Genomic DNA, 26255 nt, shown 5'->3' on the forward strand with positions numbered 1-26255 from the left:
TGAGGTTTCTATTGCTGGTCATGACAGAAACAGCTGGAAACTGAGCCCCAGGGCATCTCTGTGTATATTTCTGGCAAAAAGCATTCGTGTTCCACCTAGGGCCTACTGTTGCTGTTAGCTTCTGTTTGGCTCTTCTGTCTGTGACTGCTTCCTACGCCAGCCAAGCAACATTTCTTTTACTGGCTTCCATTCGTGACACCATGTGCCAAATGTGCTTCTAACATTCTGTAATGCAGCCTGTTCACGTGAAAAGGGGAAGGCTGCTTCTGTGGTTACACTTCAAGCTTTGTTTCCAAGCCATTGTCACAGAACAGCGATGATGTTAGAGAATATCATCTCTCTCTTCCCCTTACGCAGCCTCTCTCACACACAAATTCATCAAAGCTTTTTAACTAAACGGGAGATGCCAGTTTGTGAAACCAATTCTTTAAGGGAAAAAGGAAGGCAAAGCTTTAACAATACAGTACATGAATACAGAAGACCTTTGGTAGTTTTATAATGACATTTTATTCAGAAAACAGTCTATAAAAATATTTACAAATATTTTTAATTTCTAAGTTGAAATGAAATGCTATCCCTATATCCAAAGCTAGTTTTTCTTTCTTCTTCCAGTGTGTTTTTCCTGTTCTTCTTTAGTCGTCTCACAGTAAAGGTTTCTGTTGAACACTGACCTGCTGTCTGAGCAATACTAAGCCCTGTGCCACAGCGTTTGCATAGTGGGAGAGGATTGCCTACACTGTTTCAGCAGAAACTTGACGGTTATGTGGGGAGAGGGGGACCCCCCCTCTTTCCCCACCCCTCCAGGAAAAGCAGGATTGCTCAGGGCATCTTGCAGCTGGGCCTGCAGTGACATCAGGCCAAGATTGTCTTGGAACCCTCCAGCATGTCAAACTTTGCTCCCAAAATGTAATGTCTATTTTGACTACAGCACCAAAGTACTGGGCTTCCACTTCTCAACTCTGCAGCGAGCCACAGGACTCTTACATCTGCGTGAGTCTTCCAAAATACAGATGGAAATTTATATCCAGTTACATAGAAGATGTCTTCTTTTAAATTCCTATTTTTAGTGTACATGGTGCTTTTTTGTGTGCTTAATTCTAAACATAGTTCTGGCCAAAACCTTGTTTTGAGTTCTCTGCATGAGGAAAGAATACAAAGTCCAGCCCATATTCAAGGGGGACCGTAAGGGGCCCAACTCGTAATGCTGCTAACAACGCTGGTGGCTGCCACAAAGCAAAGCTTTCTGCAGAGCTCTGTCGCCCATCCTTAGGGTCCCGTGGCACTCCATCATAGGCGCGCTGGGAACCAGCTGCCCTTTTCTCATAATTCTAGTTTGTAAACAACCTTGCTTGCATGATGCTGCTCACCAATGCCCATAGCTGCTGCTGGAAACAAACATTCACTTGTAGCCATCCCTGCGGTATAAATCTAAACCAAACAAAAACATATTTGACCAGAACTAAGTGTTACTCATCCATCACCTTGAAAAGGGCCTTGAAATATTCTCTGGATTGCAATACAGATACTATTTACAAAAATATAATTAACCTCTGTCATTTTTCTTTTGGTTTAGAGCCTAAACAGGTAATAAAAAAGAAATATTTAATGTTTCCAGAAAGGACTGGTTTTCAATAACAGGCTCAAGGTTACAGAATATGCTGCTATGGCTAGCTGTGATGGAGCTTGCAATAAATTACGGAGAGTGCTCTGAACAACCACAAAAGTTTTAAACAGTGACTGCTCCTGGGATTAGTTAGCAGGTGTTTGAATTAAGTGCATTACAGGCATACACTGCGCACATCAAACCAACACTCTGATTTTGCAACCGTCTCCACACGTGACTCAACAGCCCAAGAGCACTCAGCTGTACGAATCCTTTGTGTGCAGAGCTGGATGCAAGCATCTGCGTGCAGGTATACGGGCACACGCGTGCCCGCTGTGAGTAATGGAGACGCGTGAAACCGTCCTCTTGTGAGCGATGCCTTCCCCTTGGCGAAGGGGCAATTCCTGTCAATGGAGAAGAAGTACCGGAGGCGCAGCTAGGAACTGAGGGCAGCGTTACGCTGGTCCACTTGCTTCCGTATTTGTGACTAGAACAGAAAGACAATCCATTACTGTTTGTCTGCATGCACATGGATGTGGGTGAGTACAACTAACCCAAATACTGGTATTTAAGGAAGTAACGCTTTCAAGCCTTTACATTGTCTTCTCATTGCTTCCTTCATGACCCAACACATGCGGTCTGTGCTGATGCTCCATATGGTTTACCATCTACACAATGACATCCTTAAAGATGGAAGGAACTTCATCTTCCTAATGCATATGTCTGTTAAAAATGCATCCTGAAAATGCTGAAGGGGGTTTGCAGGTGTATACATTATGCAAAAACTACATTTTCTGGTCTAGTTGGGCTGGAAGCCAGAACAAGTACTCCCTTCTGGCAGATACTGAGAACTGTAGCACTTGGGCACTTCAATAGCAGGGGGTTTATGATGGCAGTACCACAGGTACTGCTGCCTGAGGCGTGCTGCCACATAACACTGCACATCATCTTACCAGTTTCCATCGCAGTATTTTAATCCACTCGTCAGCTTCTATTCCAGTTTTCGCGCACAGGTAGTACGTCCTTAGCGGGAACACTAAACTGTAAGTAAAAAATTAAACCTGTTTCTTAAATTGCTAGAACAACTGGTAGTTCTTCCTAAAACTGAAGCCAGCTGGCCTGCACCAACAGTTATTTAGACAAAGCAGGGCAGGGCAGGGAGGCCATGCTCCCGTTCAGTCACCAGGAGGGAGGTTAGCCAAGAACAACCGTTTACAGCTTGGGGAGACACTGCCCCAGGCCCACAGGGACAGAAGACCCACATCTGGGCACAGAAGCAGTTACGGTGTGACCCGTAGCAATGTCTCAACTGGGAACTGGACTATACCTAAGTTCCATGGGTCTGGGCGATGATTATATATGCTTACAGAATTAGGAAAAGAAATGTCCACTACACATAAGGCTACACCTTTCCTCCTCATCAAGAAAAAACTTTTGTCAGCAGTAACCTGGCAAAGCCATGCGGGACCGACAAGAGGCTGGCTGACAGAAACAGACTTGCGAGTTAGAGGAACAGCAGGGTTGCTACTGGCAAGGGAGCTTTCAGAAGTACCCAGTGGTTACATTTCAAAATTCCCTGGCTATTTTGACCTTCCCAGCAAGACAGAGAAAGCACAGCAACTTACCAGAAACAGTTGACTCTCTCCTGGGAATAGTCAAATTGCACAGCTGAGCATTCAGTTAAGTCAAGTGCCCGAATTGGTTCTGTGGCCTTGAAAATAAAATGGTTTTAAAACGGAAACACATGAAAACAGAAAATAAGGCTAGCTTGGTTCATTTTCAGTGCATTTAAACCTTTACAGGCACACCAGGTCTTTCTAGACATAGGTAGAATAGCCGTAACACCATAAACTCAAACTAGCAGAGATAACATCAGTGCTAACATGACATGAATTGAGCTAAATATAAAAAAAAAAAAAAGCAGGACAGTTCAGATCTAGACAAACAACAGAGGAGATCTCTACTGCAGGAAAGTTTGAGCTAGATGCAGACTGCTGAGGGTTTGGTTGATGCATTATAATGTAATGGATACAGCAGAAAATCCAGTACCACTTATAGCTAAGGTTTACCAATACAAGGGGATAGCTATAGGTCTTATCAGGCCTAGCCAGCTGTTGGAGATTCAATTAATTCCTAAGTGCTTTAAAAGGATGAAGCTGGGTAGGGAGACATGCAGAAGCAAAGCAAAAGTAGCGCTTGCAGTAGAAGTGATGAGTGGCTGTACCAGCAGTACGTGTACATCTAAGTTTCTTGGGACGGGCCCAGGAGTGGTCAGGTGTAGGGATGTAGACCGAGTATAACCGCAACCCATCTCCCTTAAGAGTTTCATTCCCTCTAGGTGTGGGAGTTCTTTGATTTGTTTCAGCCTCACACTGTTGAGCACCTTGGAAGAGGCCGCTGAAGTAGAACGGCTTGCTTCCTGCCCAAGTGCCCTTAGCTGTTCCCATCGTCCTTCATCGGGTGTATGGAGGTGTCTTGCTTTCTCACCCTTCCTTACGGTTTCCTCTGGCTCGCTGGCTGTTAGTTACACACTACACTAGCAGACAGCCACACGTGCTGAGGTACGCTAGCAAATGCCATCCCCGGGGGCCAGCAGCAAGTTGCTCACCTGTAGGTATCTGCAACCCCACAGCAACAATGGGAGTGCCAGGAGACATGGGAGCTGCTGCCCGGGAGGAGGCCGTATTCCTGACAGAGACACCTTCTTGCCTGGTAAGTCACAAAAGCTACTCAAACATTTGGAGTGCTGCCCTTTGAAGTGTTATCCTGGAAATTTAATTCAAGTTGGCTTGAACTGAAATGAAAACTGATGGAAGGCCCCGTAAAAACATAACTGTTCATAAATGGTGATGTTTGGCGAGAAAGGGCAGTTGTGTCTTCTATGGTGTTCAAACCTGTTAGATGCTTGAAATAGGACTTGGCAGAGGTAAACAGTTTGGCTGTGTTTATGAAGGAACCTGAAGTGGAAGTACTGTAGGGGTGGAGAAACTAGAGGTATTTCTTACTTTTACTTAGTTTAAGATAGAAATGAACAGCAACTCTAAGGACACACTGTTTTTCCCAGATGCAGCAGGTTAATCTATGTCAAAGTGCTAGGAAGGAATACATTTTTAAATTAATGGTTTTCTATGTACACTGTGTGACCACTTGAAATAAATGGATGAAATCAAGGAATGCAAAATATACTACTAATATTTGCAGAAATATTTTAACAGCACCACTATCTTAGGTTGTGTGTCAAATCTACCGATAAAAGCTGTGTTTTGCTGGTAATTTAAAATCCACTGAACAAAGCAACCAAAAAATGCACTGTGAACAACAACTCTGCCTAGTACGTAAGACTGACAGAGCACAGTAAATGCCTTCCAGCTGTAAAACTTACTAACTTTCTCTTGAAGTCATCAGCAAAACTCTGACTTTATTTGAAAGGTCTGAGCCCTCTGACAGTGTGGGAAGCTCTAGCTTGGGAAGCTGTGATACAGATGCGAGAAGCCAGAGATATGAGGAGGCCGCAGCTGCCTCTGAGGTTTAAAAAGCAGAACTGGTGTTTGCTACTTACTGTCTGGTCTTTGAAATACTTTAGTTCATTCCTGTGCAGTGTAAACCACCTTGTCTTCCAATTCTGAAAGATCAAGAATGGATGGTAATTGTCTTGTGAGAATTTAGTGTAATGCTTCTTAGGTTAGAAAAAACTTTAAAGCTGTCGACTTGCTCTGGTTTACAGTTGTGCTTTGCTGCTGCACACAACACAAATTGTTCCTCTCTGCAGGGGAATGCAGGCAGAGCTATTTCAGCGCCACTTTGTCTCTAGCTTCTGTGGAAGATTGCAGAGTGGAAGCAAGGAGTAAGAGTTTTCCTTACCTTGACTATTTTGCCTTGTTTTATCAAATATCCTTCTTTTGTACCAAGCTGTGAAGTAACAAGGAAAGGGATCAGTGTTAGAGACTGAGCTCTGCTTCTGTTTCCCACATCCCCCTCTTTGCCTCCATCCAGAAGATGGAAGAGCAGCCTGTTCCTGGGGAAACTTCCTGTGGCCACTTGCCCTGTCCTCGCTCCTATGCTCCCCTCACACGGCCAGATCCACCACTAGGGTAAACATGGACCTGTGCTGGCTCTGAAGGCAATCTCTTAGACTGTGCCTCCCTCAGCAGCCTTCTGGCCTGCATCTTTTCAACCAAACGCAGCAAAATAGTTGCAGTTACAGTTTATTTAGTAAAGTGAGATGGTTGCCTCAGTATGTGTTGGAACCAGAAGCACCTGGGGTTTAGCTGACAGTGGAATTATCCACAGAAATTCCTCTTGAAATGGAAGCAGGGGGGAAAAGTGCTGTTTTACTTGGGCATTCTCTTCTTTCAAACAGCCATGTGCTTGAGAGGAAAAACCTGCTACATTAAATGTGCTTATTGAAAAATGGGGTTTTGAACTCTTTCTCTGCTGCTATGAGTGACACTGGGACCTTATGACTTCTCAGATACTGAAACTCTGTGTAGGGACCTAGCTGTGAGACTGCAGACCTCTGAAAAACAAATTCTTGCCAAGTTAATTACTACTTGCTCTTGAAAAAATATTGCCTTTTTATTGGTTGTATGTGGAAGTCAAGTTTCTTTGGAGGTTGAAGTGGAACTCAGCCATAAAGGGTTGGTTGTGAGACACATCAGAAGTGGTTCTTTTATCAACTTCATTAGCCCTTATTAATGTAGCTCTTCCTCTTTTTCTCAAAAAATATAGTATCTAATTAAAATACTTTCCTCTCTGTTCTGAGCAATACTGTTCTGGAGAAACCACCTGTCTCACTTAGATATGAGTTACTTGGGATTTAAAGTCTCTAATTACTGTCCAAGTGAGTCACAGATGTCACAGCAGGTGCCCCAAAATGATATGAAGATGTTCTCTTGTTTCTCACACCAGTAAGGAGTAGCTTTTAATATGACACAGCTTTTTATTGTGCTCAAAATTACTATAGGGCTGAAAGGGTGGAGGCTCTTCTGTCATATCGCCCTGTTTCAGGTTTAAGTCTGTGTCAGAACACAGCAAGCTGTCTTCCTGCTTTATGACAAGGTGATTCTAAAATAATAAAATCCAAGTGTGAAAATGCCAAAATCCCCTTTTGAGTAATGTACCTATCAGAATACAGATACTTTTATTAACTTGGTTGTAATACGCTTCAGTTTGGCGTTTCCTTTTCCAAATGTGTCCCTGCCTGTCTTGCACACCTTTGAATATTTTTTTCAAAAGGTCATTTTTTAACCGACTTAGAAAGTCAGAGATGCTCTTTCCTTCCCCCCAGTTAGGAAGGAGGCTGTATATTGCTAACTGGGCAAAATAACTCTAACAAAGACAACTGCAAAAATAATAAGTGGTAATGAGTTTATGTCTGTCAGGACTACTATCTGTTTCCTGTCATCTAATCCTCCTATTCACTGACTGAGAGAAAATGTGGTAAATCCTATAGCTGTTACTTGGTTTTGCCATTTAGTGTATTCCTCTCCTCACCTGGGGGGGGGGCAGAGTCAGAGAGACTTCCCGCTGGCTGGAAAGGATGTTCAGCAAAACAAGGGCTCATAGTGCAACCCGACATAAGTATTGTTGCGTACTGCCTGATGAGTGTTGTCAGAAAGATGCAAGAAGTGTTGTGTTTGTTGTGTGGTGTGGTTTTTTGTTGGTTTGGGTTTTTTTTAATTCCTGATAATGGTACTGTTAAGATGGCATTCTAAAAGGAAGATAACAGGAGAATGAAAACGTTTCATATATTCTTTGTTTGGATGGTCAGACTCACCTAGGTCAGCTGCAGACAGTGCTTTCCCAGTGACAGCATTGAAGGTCTTAATGACAACAATTGTAAAAAGCTTTATTTGTCATAGGACTGTACTTGGCAAGTCTGTGTTTGTTTTGCCTTGGTCAGCAAAGACTTCGTGTATTTACGAACCCATAAAGGGATGAATTACTGGCATTATTCCATAGCTCACTCCAGCAACCATACTATACTCGGGCCAGGAGAAGCATCGCTCCCACCAGAACACAACTTACTGAGGGAGCATTTGGAACAAGGTCACTTTCTGTCCTTCCTGTCTGCATCGCTGTGTGAACTCGGACGGACTCATAAATGGAAGGTTCTTCCACTTCCCGTGGGTAGGGATGCTTCAATACAATTAAGGTTCCTGGAGAGAAAAAGAGCAGGAGTAAGTCATCTGGCAAGGCAGTCTTAGAAAATAACTGGCAGTAGCAGCCTGTTTGTGGAATGGTTAACTTTACCTTTTCCTAAAATTAAAAAGGTGTAAGAGCTAATTACCTCCCCAAGATCTCTGCGACACTTCCTGTACGGGGTTTTCCTTGGAAGGGGGCAGGAATCAGGCCACACCCACATGAGAAAACAATCGGAGGCTATAAATGACTCTCCCGTACTAATAAAACTAGCCAAATACTTCTAATGTGCATCATCTGAATAGTTTAGACTTTGTGAAGGGTATTTTCTACAAAAATCCATGCAAACTACAGAGGGGCGCTTGCTGCTGGATTCACTTGCCCAGTCTCACTTTCCTGGCTCTGTCGTGTTGCTCAGAGTCCTCAATACCTTGGGCATCTGGACCTTGCCTAAATCCATTCCTTCCTCCCTGCACAGTGGGAGTCAATTTATTCTTACATCTCTGAAAACAAGAGTGAAAACCCTCTTCAGTTCTCCTAAGCAGTAGGGAATTAAACCCCTTCTGCAGTGCATGGTAAGTGGCAAAAAATCAAGACAGCAACAGAAAGGACTGCCAGACAACCCTCAAAGGCAGGTGTCTCCTGTCCTGCTTGAACCTTCTTTCCAGTCAGGGAGTAACTAGGTAATACAGAACAAATTGAAACACAGATTTCATAGTTAGAGCTGAAATGCTGACCTACACGTGACCTACACTTTCACTGCATTCATGAAGATGTGACTACAGACATTATCACACCTGTTTACATGCAACTGTGAAAACTAAATATATGGCACCATTTTAAAACCTTTAAACTTACTAGTGCTTGCAGGGAATCACCTGACTCGTTAAATTCCCTTCCTGCACAGGAGGCTGGGTGGGTGGGTAGGCAGGACGCTAAACTAGATACAAGGCCTTGACAGTCATCCTGGTTTTGCCAACAAGCCATTGTTTGCTGTGTAAATCACTTCATCTGACAGTGATTCAGATACAGACTTCCTAACAGTAACCCCACATTACCACTGCCTTTAACTGTTTTACCATAGCTCTTTCCAGTTAGTAACATTTTGATTATAGCCATTCTTTGTTCTGTAAATAAGGTTACGTTCATTACATGTTCTCTGCAAAAAGCTCCATTCTCAATAGTGTATCTATTACACCATTCACAACAGTGAAGAACCTCCTTAAAATAGTAACTGCTATACCATCTAATCTCATTCTTTAAAAATAATGTCACAGCATAACAAATGCTGCTCCTTTTGCATTTTATGCTGATATTGTCAGCTGTAAAACAGGAGGGATTCAAGAATTGGTAAGAACTTGGACTTGAAAGCTACAGGTGATTGAGTAATTTAAAACTGAAATAAAGTTGAAAGCATATTTTGTAATGGGAACGGCTACAAAGTGAAGTGGAAAAATCGTATTTGGGGTAACCAGTTGAAATCTGTTTGCAGGCACAGAGGGTGTATGCAAATGTGATATATTCAACTTGCAATAGGTGAAAAGTCAAAATCAGTTTAATTCTCTCTGGTCTTGCAGAAAAAAATGCTTTATCATTTAAAATGAAATTGAGAACTCCTCCATCACCAGTCTACTGAAACTACTCTTAAGCTGTTGCACAGAATCAGACTACCATCATCTGTACACCATGGATAAAGAGCCCTGTTGCAGACTGGGAGGACTAGTTTAACATTTTATATAATATTGTTTTCTAGTAAGTTCTCCATGTTTTTTCCTCCACAAACGATACTTGTACAGAATCATCTGGTAACTGTACAAAAGAACTAGTAAAAGCTGCACTGTAGCAAGATTCTTCTTGCATGTTTGTGCGTGATATCTATTTCTAAGGAAGAATGAAAATTAGTCACGTTGGAAATGTTAGCTTCAAGCAACTGGCTTTTTTGTCTGGGTAATGACTTACTGTGTTTTCAAAATAATTTACGTAAAAACTGATTAAAAAAAGCAAACAGGTAAGAATAACATGTTGAGCTTGTCACTTTGAATAGACAGAAATATAGAAATATGATAGTATATTACTTTGACCTTGTTACTGAATAGATTCAGCTTGCCTGTTCAATTAACCATCTCACAGAACACAGTAGCCCCTATTTCACTTTAGTTATCTGTAGTTCTGAAGGAAGTGTACACATTACGCTGCAGATATATAGATGCGAGTCCACGTAGCAATTTGGAGTGGCAAATGAAGCTGTAGTAAGACAAGGTTTGTTGGGCTTGAAGCACAAACCTGCAGCTGTCTCCCAGTACAAAAGAACCACTGCACTCCATAGACCAGTTTGCAGGGGTACAGGCCTGTGTATTTAAGTACTGATCAAAGAGAGTCTGGTGTGCCTCTTCACACACAAAACTAGCTCCATTGAGACAAAACTTAAGTGGAAGATAGTGGAAACCATTACATGTTCTATCTCATGGGTCTCCATCTTATAAAATCCTGTCCATAAGCAAGGAGGAGATGAAAAATGCTATCATGCTATCTTCCTTCACTCTCTCATTCCTGATCTCACAGTGTTTCTATAGGAAATTGCTTGCAAGTATAACAAGTAATAAGAAAAACTGGTCCAACTGCTTTCTACTAATGCCTGAGCCAAAGGTCACTTGCTGCTTTTCACTGAAAGGACATGTGGCCTAAGAAATCAGACTTTGTTGCTGGCCCTTCTGCCAACCCGCTGTGAGACCCTGTGTTGGGCCAGTTGTTCTGCCATGCTGACACTTGGCTTAGAGTGGGCTCTGATGAGCCCCTACCCCCTTTTTGGTATAATTCGGTTACCACCCAGAAGACCTTTAACACCTGTATCTGAAGGAATATTGCCTGAGTGCTAACTGTCTCTTCCTCTCTACTGCTATCCATGGTAAGGTAAGGTGGAAGGTTTCTTGATCAGATGTTCAAATGGCTTTTCTTATTCTGTAGCACATCCAACTTAGAGAGGTTTTACAGAACCAGCAGAATTCAATTAGGAAGCTGTAAGGTGACAAGTGAGCCCATCATTCAGCAGTGTTGATCCTGTCCACAGAGATCACATAACACCAATGCCTTGATCACTAATGTCTGTAACACATGCAGTGAAGGAATGGAGAAATACATTTTATGCATTAACTGGAATCTTTACAGCATCAGGCCTGTGGGTGCCTATCTGATTTCACAGGAAAAACAGCTTACTGAACAAAAGATACATGTAGGAACTCTGTTTGAAACATTGTCTTGGTTTCAGGTGGGATAGAGTTAATTTTCTTTCTAGTAGATATAGTGTTATGTCTTGGATTCAGTATGAGAAGAGTGTTGATAACACACTGATGTTTTCAGTTGTTGCTAAGTAGTGTTTAGACTTACTCAAGGATTTTCCAGCTTCTCGTGCCCAGCCAGCAAGAAGGCTGGAGGGGCACAAGAAGTTGGGAGGGGACACAGCCAGGGCAGCTGACCCAAAATGGCCAAAGGGGTATTCCATACCATGGGACATCATGCCCAGTATATAAACTGGGGGGAGTTGGCCTCGGAGGGGGGCAGGGGGAATCGCTGCTCAGGAACTAACTGGCCATCAGTCAGCGAGTGGTGAGCAATTGCATTGTGCATCACTTGTTTTATATATTCCAATCCTTTTACTATTACTGTCATTTTATTATTGTAATTATTATCATTTATAGTTTCTTCCTTTCTGTTCTATTAAACTGTTCTTATCTCAACCCATGAGTTTTAGCATTTTCCTTCCGATTCTCTCCCCCATGCCATTGGAGGAGAGGGGGAAAGTGAGTAAGCAGCTGTGTGGTGCTTAGTTGCTGGCTGGGGTTAAACCACGACAACACTTAAAAACCCACAACTTAAAAAGAGAATGCTTTGGAAGATAAAAGCACCATGTTGAGTGTACTGCTGCATTTTTCTTGGGGGGCGAAAAATGGCAAAGCAACCCTTGAATGTAATGCTTGTGTTACAAGAGCATTGGTGCGTATTTAGTGTGTGACATATTACAGTTATTGCATGTGTTAACTATTGTTTAACTGGTCACTTGCATATATAATTAGTACTACTCTGAGTTGTTTGCATACGCTTTCTATACAGGATACTGAAGTTTTTAGAACTAACTTATACTGACACACCTTCAACTCTTTCATTTGAAGCTAAACCTAAAACTGGCACTATCATGACAGTTTGCATCTGTTTCTCCAGGGATTCTGGCCTGGTGGTATTCAACTCGCTCATATGAATCAACTTTATTCTTTTGACTTTTAATTCAGGTAGCATGTTGGCTGCTAAAGAAGCCTGTGCTTTTTCTCTTTCTTATAAACAAGACAAATCACTGTGCTGGTAGATGGCATCAGGAGGCTGATCCACTGTAGACAGAAAGGGAGAGGTAATACAGGGCACATTTCCTACAGGAAAGAGGTACATGTATCACTGTAGACTTCTTCCTTGGATGAAGAATAGGGGAGCGAAACAATTTCAAGTCCCTTTTCCATTTATTCTTACTGGAGGATTTCAACTTCATAGATGAACACATATTTCCTCACTAAACACCCTGCTTTGGTTTTGCCCTTTTTGAGAAGGTTCTGCTCCTCCCAGGACATGCGTATCTTGAAATGCTTCCTTCTCTCTCTGAGACATCAAAAGGAGCTCATGCCCCTGGTTAGCAAAAACCCAGTAAGCTTACATGTAGTTTGTCTTCAGAGTACTTGAAAGAGTTTTTTAAAAGGAACGTCTTAGATACTTGAGGCTAATACAAATGTGAATTTCTGAAGAGGAACACTGCAGCAGTAGATCTACCTGATAACACATCGGAAGCTCCTTTTACTCCTGTGAAGCATGACTACAAATGTGTTCATACAAACATATGGCTCTTCTTACCTGTTTCACTTCCAATTAAAGGCTGATTTGCAAAATGCATGACTAATTCCTTCAAGCTAGAAAATTCATTAAATCCAAATTTGAATGAAGTTCCTGTATGTTCAACGTGGAAGTGTTTCACAGAATCTTTTCCCCTAAAATAAAAAGGGAAAATTTGTCAAGGCATAAATGCCAAAGGCATTTGGCAGGTACGACCCTTAAATAGCAGCTTCTACTACAGGAAATCTGGCCCAGATCACAGGCTGACAATTGCTGTCCTAGCAGTAGTACTACTGCCATTACTGTCCCTCACTGATACTCAACACTTCTGAGACTCAGATTTATTAAGAAAAATCTAATTGCTGCTTTACAAATATGAGATGAGGAAAGCCTAGAAAGGCCAAGTTAAATTAATTCTTGCGGCAATCATTATAAGGCTTATAAATGAGGTTTCCAGCCTTCTGGCTAAGCAGGTTGATATCCCTTCACTTACTAGGCTATAGTCTTGGTAGTGTACCTGTATTACTCAGTATATGTCTTACTTTTCAGGTTACATCCCAATCACATTGAAGATGTCTTCCGTTTCTCCTTCAAAAATAGGCTGCCTCCTTTTTTGCACCTAAACAGGGATTTAATAACCTAACTTTAGATACCTAAGGCTTTAAAATTTGTCTGCTTTGTCTCTGTACTCAGGCGAACGGCTCCTCTGTGGTGGGCACTGTCAAATATGAACCAGGGTCCTTTGTCAGGGAAGTTACAGCACTTGTTTATGAAAGCTGATGGTATTTAGAGAAGTGTGCAAGGCCTCACTTCCTGGACAGGCAATTATTTTGACTTCAGAAGTCAGTGAAGCATTTAGTGCAAGTATCTCTCCTGTGAAAAGTTACTTCTGTTTATGTTACTAGCATCCAAAACAGTCCAGAGACAACTTTGTCTCAGGAAAAATGTGTATAGCAAATATACTAAAAATACGGTGAAGAAAGGCATTTATAGTGTCTTTTCCATTGTTTATTGCCACTTCCACGGGAGATTTTAATTTCAAACAGGTATTTAAACAAATATTTATCTTTGAACAATACTCGTGATATTGTAGAACGTGCCTCTATTGACATGCTGCATGTTTTGCGCTACAGTCAGCTGAGACACAATGCGTGCAAGCCAAGTGCAGATGCCCAACAACAGAAAATAGCTGCTGTGACTCCACTGCAATGGCAGGGGTTTCATCTTTTCCTTTAATTTCACAAGAAATACAATGTTGCAATTAGAGCAACTTCTACTATATTTCCTAGTTCCTTTTTAAAGTTGGCTAATTTACTGGGGGAAGGGATTTCAGGCAATGTGTGATCTCTCTTCTTAGAGCTGTCAATAAAAACGTCAAGGCATGTCTGCGCCTTGTTTCCTTTTAAAACAAACTATAATAATGACTGAAGTTCCTTGTGAGGCAGAAGCAGAAAGTAAAGTAAAAGCTATAGAAGTCATTTTAGGAGAGAAAGAAAATGATAGCTAGAATTGCTAAAATTATCCTTTCTATAAAAATGTATGAGAACAAAATTGAATTACTTATTCTAAAATTCAGTTTTAATATTAGGAAAAAAAAAAAAAAAGGAAAGGAAAACTTAAGAGTTAAACAAACATTAGAAAAATATTAAAACATTTTAAAATCAAAATCAGTATTTCAGGGGAACTGTACCACCAAAAAACTAATGTATCAGAATAAAAGATCAAACTCCAGATTGGGATATTCAGTTCATATGGAAATGCAGTATGTAACTCTTGTTCCTACATGGAGAGCTGAACAAGAGATGGGAATTGACCTGAAGTAAACTTCTCTAGGTCTTCTAAGGCTAGAATTTGTTAAGGCAGCAAATTTATTTTCATTAACTAACACTTTAGCTTGTGTTTCTTATTAAAAGAACAGCTAATTGAATTTTATTTTATTACAGTAAGTTGTTTCCTGAGTGCCCTTTAAAACTAACATCAAGATATGTTTTTTAAAAATTGTCTGAGGTAGATTACCTCAAATAATGTTTAGTTACATTTTAAAGTAAAAAAAATATTAATCAGCAAGACAATGATTCATTTAAAATTACTCTTTTTTTAAGCAAAGCTATTACTTATAAATGTTACTATTCTTTTTCCCAAGATTCGCACTCAATTAGTCATTGCTACTCTGTATACTCATTTTGCAACATCACCTTCAGATCTGTCAGGCACCCACCCAAGCTCCTTGTATACATGGCAGTCTATAGTGGTAATGATTTCAGCAGTGTATGTATAGGCACACTTGCTCCTGGGTCTTCTGTCAGAGATAAGTGAAGCAATTTGTACTTGCCTTTTATACCTCTGGGGAATAGGGTATGTACAAATTGCACTCTCCTCAGTTTCCAAGTGACTGCACTTCCAAATTGTAACAGCTCCTGGTACTGAATATGCAGAAAGTCACAATTTTGAGGGCATATGCTGCGTTCCTATCTATTAGGGTTGTGAATAACTAGCATCATTATACTGATCAAAGTGACTTTAAGTGACTTTAACTTAAAAAGTTACTGCAATTCAGCTGAGCTGTGGTGACTAATTGTTCAGAGGCTCAGTTTGAGGCAGAAATGAGCTTGAATGCACTAGCTTAAAATTTCACTGTAGAGGCTTAATATATCATACAGTTGCTAAAGGCTACGAACATATTTAGGGTTGGTTACCTCCACTCAGCTGACATGCAGGGACTAACTTGTCTGTCTAATGCATATGACTTTCATGTTGCCTTTCTGAAATATTGTGGCTTCTCTGCTTCTTGGGAGAGTGGAGAGTCTTTAAAAGTGATTCAGTAGTGAAGTACCCAGGCCAGGCTACCAGTGCTCTGATTTGGCTGTCCCCTGAACTGATGTAAAATTGCTGCCATTTTGATGACTTCAAGGGCCTGATGTCTGTCACTTGTGAAATACTGTTCAAATCAGTTACGCATTACTGGCTAATACTGAGTCTTAGCCCAGAACGGAGGAGTAAAACCATCCAGTTAAACACTAGATTGTCCCTCAAAGATGATGGCTCCTATACAGTGATCCAGAAACTGGTGAAGTTAGCGCCTCTTAACTGGTATATTTACTACTACCCTCATCAGAAAACTTTTCTACTCCCACCAGCTGTTTTTCAAACTCTTGTAACTGCCATACAGATTTTTATCATGCAGACTGAAAGTCTACAGCCAAACCATGGAATGATGTTTTTTACCAATAAGATTAATTCATAGTTTGGAAAAATGACAGCAATTTTCAAATCCAATCCAAATATTTTTTTTTTCGTCTAACAAAATAGCCTTCAGCAGGATTACACCATTAGCAATATATATTAAAATAGTTTGAGCCCTAGAAAAAAATCTGCAGGTCATCTCAATGCATGAGACATGTAAACAAACATGGGAGTAAGTGAAGATTTTAAAACTGCTAGCTGTGCGGCATTAGATAAATTCACTTCTGTCCATACTCTACCTTACAGAGAGGGAGTACAAATCTTCCCTTTCATTACTCTTCCTCAAGAGATAGCTTCCATCCTGCCCGTTGGAAAGCAGCAGTGCTTCTGCTGCATGTCGGGTAAGATTATCATGATACCACCTGGGAAGACACAAGGGGTTAAAGCATCATTCACGCAGCTCTTAACTGACACCTGCTGCATTATGGACTCCAGTTAGAGAAAGAGGAAGGCAACCAACACTGCTACAATTTTGAATTACCATCCTCCTCGCAGGCACGCACAGGTTACACAGAACTGTGCCCCTTTCAGCAGCCTCCTTTCGACATGCTCAGAAAACTATTTTTTGTTAACTACAAAGTTGCGTACAAACAGCTGACAGTTTGCTGAATCTAAAAAAACCTGCAAATTCTACTTGCATGAGCAACAAATTACCCAGATCTATGCTGGTAAGGGGAAAGCAATTTTGGGGGGTACGCAGGATCCTTTGTCTATTTTCAGAATCTGTACTTCCTGATGCTTTGGTACACTTCCTCTTTTGGGGCAAACAGGCCCGAAACTCCTCCCAGACTCTGTATTTCCTGTAACTCAGTTCACCTGCACTGCTAAGATCTGCAGTTAAACACATCTGCCTAAGCTTAAAATTTTCATTTGAAGCATAACCTTTTTGGAAGAAGGAACAGAGGAAGGGACTGAAATTAACTGACAGAATTTGAAGTGAAAATTTAGGAAACCTCACCATTGTTGCTGCTTGGATATATGTGGTCTGAGCAATGCAGGAAAACATCTAAATGCCTGCTTCATTTAACTTCAGTTAAAACTAACCTCATTAATTTTTTTATATGAAGAATTCCACAAGGAATCCACGTAAACAAATCCTGCAAGGAAGATCATGAAATGTTTATGGCTTTGTTTCCATCCAGAATGATTCACAATAGAAACACCTGATCTTTCAATAGAAAAGGATCTCGGAAATGATCCTGAGACTGAACACAAAACAGAGCCGCAGCTAAAAAAGGCTGGAGTGCTAATCCTGTAAGAGATGCTGTGTGCAGATATTAAGGATAGTTATATACACACACCAGAACCTCTGGTGCAGAAGGAGGTGGGGATACTGTACTCAGCTCTACAGGGAGCAAGCTTCTCCCCTTTTCTTTATGTGGAGTGGTGCCAAGTCTACTTCTCCTTCCTTTAAACTGTGTGTGCCTGTAATATTGGGGTCAAATTCTATTACTGTTTCAGCCAGAGAAAGACAGTTTGACTGAAAGCAGAAGTGTGATCACAGCACGTTCCAGCATTTATATCATGGCAGTCTTCAAACTGAAACGAGGTGTAACTGTATACTCGTTCTCCTTATCTGTTCGCTGCAAGTTGCCACTAAACTTGGCATCTCACACAAAGTTGTAACTCTGAATTTAGACGGCTGCCTATTTGAAAGGCCAGCTGGCTGATAAATTACTTTGTAAGAGACTCCAGACTGTTAACCCTGTGGAAGACAAGATCCATTTGAAACTCAATACAGGCAGGGTATTGCTGCTTTGGCTCTAGAACGTGCTCTGTGGACTATCCACACAGTAGAATAAAATAATGAATATTTAAAGATCAAAGTGCCATCCTCTGAAACACCTGTTAGCCAAAATCCGCTTTGGGATTAACTGCCCAAGTAAGTAACAGTCAAAGGTCAGATCTGTCCTTATGTGATGAGGATCGTATCAGCATGCATGCTTGGCTGGACCTACAGCTGGGAAGACAACACTGTGTTTTGGGTGGAATTTCGTAGCACTATTTCTCTCACTTCTGTGCAAAAGAAACATACATTGAGAAAATCTGTAAGTGTCCACTTTCAGAAGGAGGCATATTCAGTTTGTGGTTGCTCGTAAGTGCACTGTTACCTTATTTCCAAAAAGCCTTTTACAAAGAATTTAAAATAGAAGTCACTTAAGTTTAAAAAAATGTTTTAAATCTACTCCCTCTTTACACATAGAAGGCCAGTGACTAATGAAATTTTACCACTATGCCAAAAAAACACAAAAAACCCAACAACAAAACCCCACCCACTTAATTGGGAAAATAATGTTGGTTTAAAGTGCAATTTTAAATCTTTGCTGACAAGGCTGCACCCACTCTTCTTGCCTAAATATGCTGACTCAGACAAAAAAATCCCTCAAATGCTACTGTGTTCCTCTTGCTCAGCTTAAAAACTAGAAGTGGATGTGACACAATAATACAGATCTTAGAGCCAAAATGACTGTGTTATACATAGTTATATCTTTTCTTCTCTTGAGTGCCACAGATGGTTCAATGAGTAACAACTGTCAGGTTGCTTACTTCAATATCCCACTGTGAAAATGGTCACTCAAAATTTGTTCCAATTGTATGAACACAGGTAACATTTAAAAATACTGTAGAAAATTTAGCAGTTGCACACAGATCACCAGGAAGGTAAATAAATACGCTCCCGTGCAAATAGTCTGCTCTCCCAGTCAAGCCTGCCTGATGACACAGATACAGGTAAACAGGACTAAAAAGAAACCCAAACAGCCCTCTGGTTAGACACTACTGGATACACTTCACTTGAACTTAAGCATTTGTCAGGGGGCAATCCTTCTATTTATCTTGTTTAGAAAAAATCTTTTAGGCAGTTCTATGAAATTTGTGGGTAAATCAAGGTGGGAGACATGGCTCATTCAGCAAGACACTAAAGGGCAGTCGCATTTAGCTTAAGCTTTGGTTGTTTTCCAATTGATACCTGGGGGAGGGGAAACTGTTGATAGAAAACATAATACTGCATCTACTTTCCTGCCTTCTTAAAATAAGAAATTAAGGAAATCAAAAGGCTTACAAACACCCATCTGTTTGAAGCCCCTAGCAAGTCCTTCAAAATGCTGAATTGCCTTAACTCTTTCATTTTGAACCATGGTGTATATCTTGCATATTGGGCTGTTTCTGAAGGTCCTTCCAAGTCACCTTTATTTGACCTAACTTACAGAGCCTTGTATTCACTACAAAAAAAATCCAGAAATATGCCCTGTACTTTGACCCTTGTCAGACTGAAAATCACCAGTAGTGTAGAAATTGCCTGGGGTTCCTGATTCAGATTGCTCTGAAGAAACACAAGTAGATAGATAGAGGAAAGTCCTTTCTTCCTTCAGAGCCACTTCGGCTGCGTGCCCTTGGCCTTGCACGCCCTCCTGCCTCACAATGCATGCGTACATACTTCTGGGAGGTTTTTCTTTTCTAATTATTGCATTTCTCCCATAAAAAATCCTGCATGCTCCCCTTTTTTGGGTTCCTTATCGCTGATTTGACTAGCAATCTCAGTTTCAGAGTTTCTAATTGCTGTCATTTATCCATTCTTGTTACTTTAACTTTGTCCTAAACTACATTAAATCTCTTTATCCCATACTTGTAAGCATGTTTGCGTTATCAGCTTGTGTTGTTGAAGGACCATGCTATTCATTCTGTTCTTTGGAGTGGAAGAGTCTGCTGGCCCCATGAAAACATGTCGTAAGATGGGCATGCAGCCCTAGTGAGATTACCGTTGTTTTGTTTCTTTTTGGAAAATAAAGCATTTTCAGAAATCAGCCTACTCTTTAGATGAGATTGCATTGGTGACAGCATAGGAACACCTTTACTGACATTGCTGTTAAGAGAAGGAGGAGAAAGAAATGAGACACACACAGTGCCCCAGAGAACCAAAACTCATCAGAGCACACAGCCTTGCCCCAAGGATCTGCCCACCCAGTCACCAGTGGGGTTCCCCCATGGGGTAAGCTGGTGACTGCCACAGTACAAGCCACGTCTACGCTGGCCAGCCGTACCACTGCAGCTATGCTAATCATCACAACTCCAGAACAGGACACACTCGTGTTAAAGTATCTTCTTTCATTAAGATCTCCATGTGGTTAATGCAGTGACTAGACCTCCCTACACAGCGGTGATGATCAGGAATATGTTACAGCAATGTTTGGGGTGGGAAATTCCCTCTTCAGGTAAGAACATCATCCTCAAAATGTTCATTTGTTCTCTTCTTTAACAAGCCAAGACGTTTCAAAGAAAAATGTGAATGAAACTTCATTTCTATGTCTCCTGCAGATCAGACAGCCCTTAGGTATGGCATCTGTCATTTCTGATAATGCTGTTGACAAAGAAACCATATGGATATTTTGCAAAACATTTCTACAGGTGTAAATAGAGGCTGGTGAATAAACCTGTAGCTGGCATCAGGTGGAGGAACTTTTTAACAATACCGGAATACACAAAGGACACAAACATCCATGGTTAACCCAGGGATGAATGTTGAGTGACTTGGATAATTCTCTTCTCAGCCATACCTACATGCAAATTGTGTAACACCCAGTAGAAACACTCACTTTTCTTCCTCATAAAAATGAAAGATATCTAGCGCCAGAAGAGAGCACAGCTAGAAGTTCTGCCATTTGTTTTTTAGTGTCTGGAGTGATAACTCTGAGGTACAGCCAGCTATCAGATAAATGCAGTAGGCAGAGGTCACGCTTATTTTTTGTGTCTTTATAAGATTATATTCTTAGATAGTTATAGCCTGGATAGAGTTAGAAACTGTGTGCATGTCTGGCTTGCTTTTGTAAAGAGTCAGGCAATTCGAAGTTCCTTCTCTGAAGCAGCAAGGAGGTTCTCAGTATTCAGCTGGGTGATCTCTCTGCTCCCTTCCCAGAAGCTCCCTCCCCTACTGCAGAAGGTGCAATACTGCTTGTGCTCCCTGATGCGTGACTGTCCCCATGGAAAGCACCTCAGCTGCCGGAGCTGCAGCAGCCCAGCAGAAACGCAGCAAATCTAATTCATCTCTCGTCCACCTCTGAAAGGGAACGGAGATCCACATTAGGGAGAGATGGTCCAGATGTGCTCTCAGTAGGACTTCAATATTACTCAGAGCAGTTATTTACCCTGAGGTTGGGGGGTTTTGAGGTGGTAGATGTTGGCAGGTTTTGCACCTTTTTTTCATATTAAAAAAATGTTCTACCACAATGAATTGAATTTTCTTACACTTTGAAACTATAGACTAGCCTCAAAGATGTATTCCCATTCTTAAAGGAGTAGTAAACTGTACTGCTCGATGGAGTGAGCGGGAAAGCACTGACTTATCTCCTTTGGCTGGACGCAATGCTTTTCACGTGCCTGTACTCAAAAAATGACTCTACAAAATAGCCCCACTAGTTCTTTATTCTCTGCATGCTGAATTTCAGATCAGATCTGTCAAGGTTTGTTGTGGGAGTTTTTTTGGCACACGAGTTGACAGAGCTCTAGAGAACCTACAAAAGCGTGAGAATGCTAACACAGAAGTTATAGGTGGTCTACAACCAAAATTGGTATTCATTAGACATCCTTTCAATGCGTCACACTGAAACACTTAATCACACACCTATGTAAAGTACTTTTTTGGAATACAAGGCTGCCATTTCATAGAAAAAATAATTTAAAAATAGAAATATGGCAACGTAACATCAGTGTATCCAGCCTTAAAGTTCATGTCTTCTAACTGCAGGCTTTCACTAGTTCAGCTTCTGCTTTTCACTTCCATTTTCTCACCCCCTTCTCTCAACTGGCTTTGTTCTGATTTTTACCGATTTCTTTTGCCTGCTTTCTAGCTGTTGTAATTTTGCCCTTGTTTACATTAGAAATATAGATGAAGTAAAAAGATTCTTATGACTGTTTGCCCTGTCCCAGTCATGAGAGTTCCTCAATTCTCCAATTTTATCATCTGATCTAGGCCTGTGATCTAATTTCTCTTCTCTTACTAAAACTAAGCATGCAGCGTCTCGTTCAGTCTTACCAAATACCATCTGTCACGGTATTGTCAAACCTGGAGCTGGAGGAACATAAAAGCTGTGCTGCAAGGGATGACAAAGGGTGCTCGAACTGCAAAAGGAAAAAGGTTACAAAAACTTGTTTCCTCTTGTCCCATTCCTTTCACCTCCAAAAGACAATGTCGCCAAAGCAATGCTATGTTGGGACGGAAGTTGTGTTACCAGACCAGCCTGTAATTACTTGGATGACAAGATATTCCACATTCTCATCTCTTGCGCAAATAACATGAACTGCAATGGGGAATCCCCAAAACCCACGTTATACGTGATCGGCTACAGGAGTTTCACACCGCAGTGTGCAGGTTGTGCTTTTAGCAATAACAGCAATAAATCCAATTGGGAAAAGGGTTGACTCCAGAAATAGCCAAAGAGACCTTCAAAGAAGAATCATGATGTCAATTTCCTTCCCCTTTAAGCCAGCATACTTACGCCTCTGTTGACAAACTTCAGTGCTCCCTTTTAAATATTTTGGTAGATTTAGGGAAGAAGTTCATGAATGAGGTAACCTGTTTTTAACAACATGTTATGATTTTGATCTACCTTTTCATTAGGCATTAGTTCCACCTATAAAACATTGAGAATGAAGCTGATGGTGATCTGAATTTTCACTTTGAACTCGATTGTTTGACCACCCCAACTCTCCAAATAAATATAAGCCACCTCAGACTGAATGAAGTAGTTAAAAAAAAAAAAAAGGCCAAACCCATAACTTTTGCTTTCTTTTGTTGTGAGGTAAAGGTCAAAAAGTTCATCTTTACAAATACTGAGCCTCTGGAGAAAAACAATCCAAACTGATAAACAGATGTGGATATGTCTAGATCTTTCAGAGACTGTGATTGTCCCTGATGATAATTGGGATTCTTAAATCTTATTTCTTGATTATTTTTTTGTGTGTGTGTGACAGAGGGGATACCTCTAGAGCAGAGGTAAAATAAAGGTGGGGTTTGTATATATAACTTTTTTGTTCCTCTTCTCCCTCATTCCTGCCTTGCTCTCACCAGCTCTGATATTCTTAGTGCAAATACAGGAGCATTAATCTAGAACAGCCCAGCAAATACCAGGTCCTCCAAAACTAGCAGAGAGTTAGACAGGTTTTATGCTGTACACCCATCTACATTGCTGTCAACTTTCCACTCTGATGACCAGTTGAGCCAGTAAACTATGAGAATGTCCTGGTACCCAATCTCCTTTCTCTTAAAAGTAAAGAAAAAATGCTTCCCATTACACACTTCTTCAAACCTTTAAGAACTTTGATTTTTTCACAGTAAAGCAGAAGCTCTAAAATAACCTGCTTCAAATTCCTCTCCCCAAAGGTACGTGAATGTCAAATGAGCTGCTCCTCATTTGAATGACCCTTGTCTCTGCTGGTCTTTACTATACTCCTCACCAGAATCAGCTCTCCGTTGTGCCAGATACTATGTTGGGTCTAAGGGGAACTCGGCACTGTGATAGCACCAGGGACTCAGTTTAGGGTAAAAAAACATTGCAGTGGCTGAGAATTTAATGTTATGGTCTGGAGAGTGACACGCTCTCTTCTCACAGATGAAAAAGTATTGACATTAAGATATCTTTTAGACTATGCTACCAGAATGTTTGGTGTGTGAGGATTTCTTTTTCTTCTTCAGAAAAAAAAAAAAAAGGCAAAAAAAAAAAAGGTGGCTTTAGTGCTAGCTGGGAAAAAGGGCTTTGTTTAATGATTTGAAGGGAATCTTTGCTTGGCATTGCTTATTCACCTTTAGTGCATTTAACTCAACTCACTGCCCTGAAGGAGATGCTTTAGTGTTTTGTGGTAGGGTGAAAAGTTTAGGTTTTCCATTGAAGTGGAAATAAAATAAAGAAGCAACAGCTTTAAAAATGCTTATTTGTAGTCTTTCCTTCTCACTGGTACCATATCAAGCTGCAGTCCTTCAAGATCATCTGTGAGGACTAATTCCTTGCCAATCAGCAAGGCTGTTTATAAGCACAGGTTACTGGCATAAATCAACTCAGGCCATATAGTCTAAATGATTAAAAGTCTGGCAATTGGGAATCATGCTTCCCACAGCAGCTGCAACTCTTTTTCTTTTTTTTTTCCCCCTTCTTTCTTCTCACCCCGCTCCCCACCCCGTAGATATGTTTTTAGGATGAGCGTAATCTTACAGATGTAAAGGAAAAGTATGTAATGGCCACTGTGGGTACCATTACAAAGTGACTTCACTTCGTATGTTAGATGCTTCAGTAACAGGCACTTAATTAACATGGGAAAATATCAGCAGTGTGGAGATACGAATTCCAAGTCTCTTTGCTACCCTCCAATTTCTTCACTAAGTGAATTAATCGCAAAAAAACCCTCATGATTTGGTGCTTATCCGTAAGTACCCAGGAAGCAAAAAACCTACTTTTTTCATCTATTATTTTTGAATGCAGAAGTGACATCAGAGCCTTTTTGCTTTTCCAGCGTCTTCGCTGGCCTTTCTTCTGCTTTGTCCCCCCTTCGCTTTGCTGCCACTGACCTCTCCCGCCCTGGCCTCCCTGTGCCCACCTGTGCTGCTCCTCCAGCCCGCGTCTCTTCTCACGCACAGCAATGCTGCCTGCGGAAAAAGTAACCCAAGCCTTTCCCCCGCAAAACGCAAAACCGACCGACAGACAAAATGGGTGAGTCACACTTGACGGAGAGCGAGGTCTGTTGCAGCCGTTGGCTTTCCTTTCTGCTCCTTGGGTTTCTCCTGCTTTGGCGCGAGGTCGTCCTCCTAATGGCTGCGAACCGCCCGCTGCTCTCGCTCCCCAAGCCTGAGGCGCCCCGGGGGAGCCTGCTGCCTCCCAGGGCCTGGCATGGGGCGGCCGGCACGGCAGCCGGGATGGCAGCCCTCTGGGCCAGGGCCCAGGCCGAGCTACGAGGAGATGGCCGAAGGGACGGCGCAGCTCTGCAGCCAGGGAGGACAGGCAGCTCTGGGGACGAGCTCTGGGCTCGGTGCTCCCCTGAGGTGCCGGTAAGCGACACGGCGCAACCGGGACTCTTCCCGACGGAGGAGGTTTCAACAACACCGCAGAGCTTCTCTGAGGGAAGCTGTAGCCACCTGCCTGCCTCTGACTGCCCGCTGTATTTGAAAGGCTTGCCTGCGCTCTACTTTTTCTAACCATTCTTTATTTCTCCCACTCACCTGCGCCACGCCAGCATCCTCTGTACACGGGAGCCTGCCGGCCCCTCGAACCCGCCGGAGGGACGAGGCGCTGGACTTCTCTGAGGGGCTGCACGCCACGCGCGCAGCCCTTCGGCGGGCTCGTTAAAACAGACGCCGCTTTACCTTATTGCTCGCTTCACGACCCACATGCAGCAGCCAGAACCAGCAGCTCCCGCCCGGCCAGCTCCCGTCGGGTGGCCCGCCACCACCCGAGGGCCGCCATTTCGCGCTGGGACCCCCGCTCCCCTCAGCCGGCGCCGCCCCGAGCGCCGCTTACCCGAGCGCCTCCAGCTCCTCGTCCAGCGGCGCGGCGGGACGCGGCTCCCGGCGCTGGGTCATCGTCCCGCCGGGGGGGACGACGGCTGCCCGCGGCCGCCTCCGCGGGCCGCTGAGGAAGTACGCGGCGGCGGCGGCGGCACCTCCCGGGGCGGCACCTCCCGGGGCGGCCGCCGTTCGTTCCGCCTCGCCGCCGCGGAGTGCCCCGTCGCGGGGAGTCCCGCCCCGGCCCCGACGGCGGGGAAGCGACCCCACCCCGGGGCTTTTCGGGGGCCCGCCGGCCCTGCCACCGGGGCTTGGCCCCTCAGCAGGGCCGGCCGGAGCCCCCTGGGTAGCCGGTGGTGCCCGGCATGCGCCACGTCTCTCCCATGCTGGAAACACTTTTTTTTTTTATTCCTAGGATATCTCGTATTTCCAGTTACTTCAAGCTGCACCTCCCAGAAGTTCATATTCCGAAGCGTTTCACGTACGTTCGCTTTTCGCGGTGCCGCTGGAGAGGGCTCGCCTCGGCCCGCCCGGGGCCTGCCTCGCCCCGGCACCTGGCAGCCTGACCGAGCGATTTCTGGGGCGACCGTCATCCCGCTGCGGGCTGGCTTGAAAGAGGCCGTACCGCCTCTCGGAAAGAGTCAGAGGAACGTAACGTGAAAGGTTGCTGGAGAGGTACTACCAAACAGGGAATGGAGTTGTGTCGGAGGACTGAGCTCTGCGGATGAGAAATTTCCGAGCGGTACCCGGTGCCCATCCTTCCAAACGTTTAAACGGTTTGCTGCATAGTAGAGGTTGTTTGTATTCCCCGATACTTCGTGGGCAGTAATTATTACAGGTCCGGCAAATTCTTTGCTAAACTTCTTTGACAAAAAGAGAGGGCTCTGGCGTAAAATAAGAAATAAATGGCAGAAT

The 26255-nt window shown here is 42.6% G+C and overlaps 1 protein-coding gene across 5 annotated transcripts; it reads right to left on the reverse strand.

The window, feature by feature from the left end:
• Nucleotides 1-425: 425 nt before the first annotated feature.
• Nucleotides 426-25471, reverse strand: DAPP1 (dual adaptor of phosphotyrosine and 3-phosphoinositides 1). 5 transcript variants are annotated; one of them, XM_049814921.1, is made up of 9 exons: nt 25357-25471; nt 16096-16218; nt 12635-12768; nt 7631-7761; nt 5465-5512; nt 5163-5225; nt 3229-3314; nt 2557-2644; nt 427-2090 (listed from the first exon to the last, which is right to left on the reverse strand). In XM_049814921.1, the coding sequence occupies exons 1-9, from the start codon at nt 25416-25418 to the stop codon at nt 2040-2042; spliced, it is 786 nt and encodes a 261-aa protein (XP_049670878.1). In that variant the 5' UTR covers nt 25419-25471; the 3' UTR covers nt 427-2039. The 5 variants fall into 5 exon arrangements, with proteins under 5 accessions (XP_049670880.1, XP_049670881.1, XP_049670878.1 ...); XM_049814922.1 differs by lacking the exon at nt 25357-25471 and adding an exon at nt 25059-25329; XM_049814923.1 differs by lacking the exon at nt 5163-5225 and having other exon boundaries at nt 426-2090.
• Nucleotides 25472-26255: the final 784 nt, after the last annotated feature.

Source organism: Accipiter gentilis, chromosome 12 (genome assembly GCF_929443795.1).
Source record: "Accipiter gentilis chromosome 12, bAccGen1.1, whole genome shotgun sequence".
Lineage (NCBI taxonomy): Eukaryota > Metazoa > Chordata > Aves > Accipitriformes > Accipitridae > Astur > Astur gentilis.

Excerpts from the sequence above, each read along its gene's own strand:
- DAPP1 (XM_049814921.1), bottom strand. The coding sequence starts at position 25,418 with ATGACCCAGCGCCGGGAGCCGCGTCCCGCCGCGCCGCTGGACGAGGAG. Across the intron at positions 5,226-5,464 it reads AACAAGGCAAAATAGTCAAG|AATTGGAAGACAAGGTGGTT; the intron begins GTAAGGAAAACT and ends TTGATCTTTCAG. Across the intron at positions 2,091-2,556 it reads AAATACTGCGATGGAAACTG|TCACAAATACGGAAGCAAGT; the intron begins GTAAGATGATGT and ends TTTCTGTTCTAG.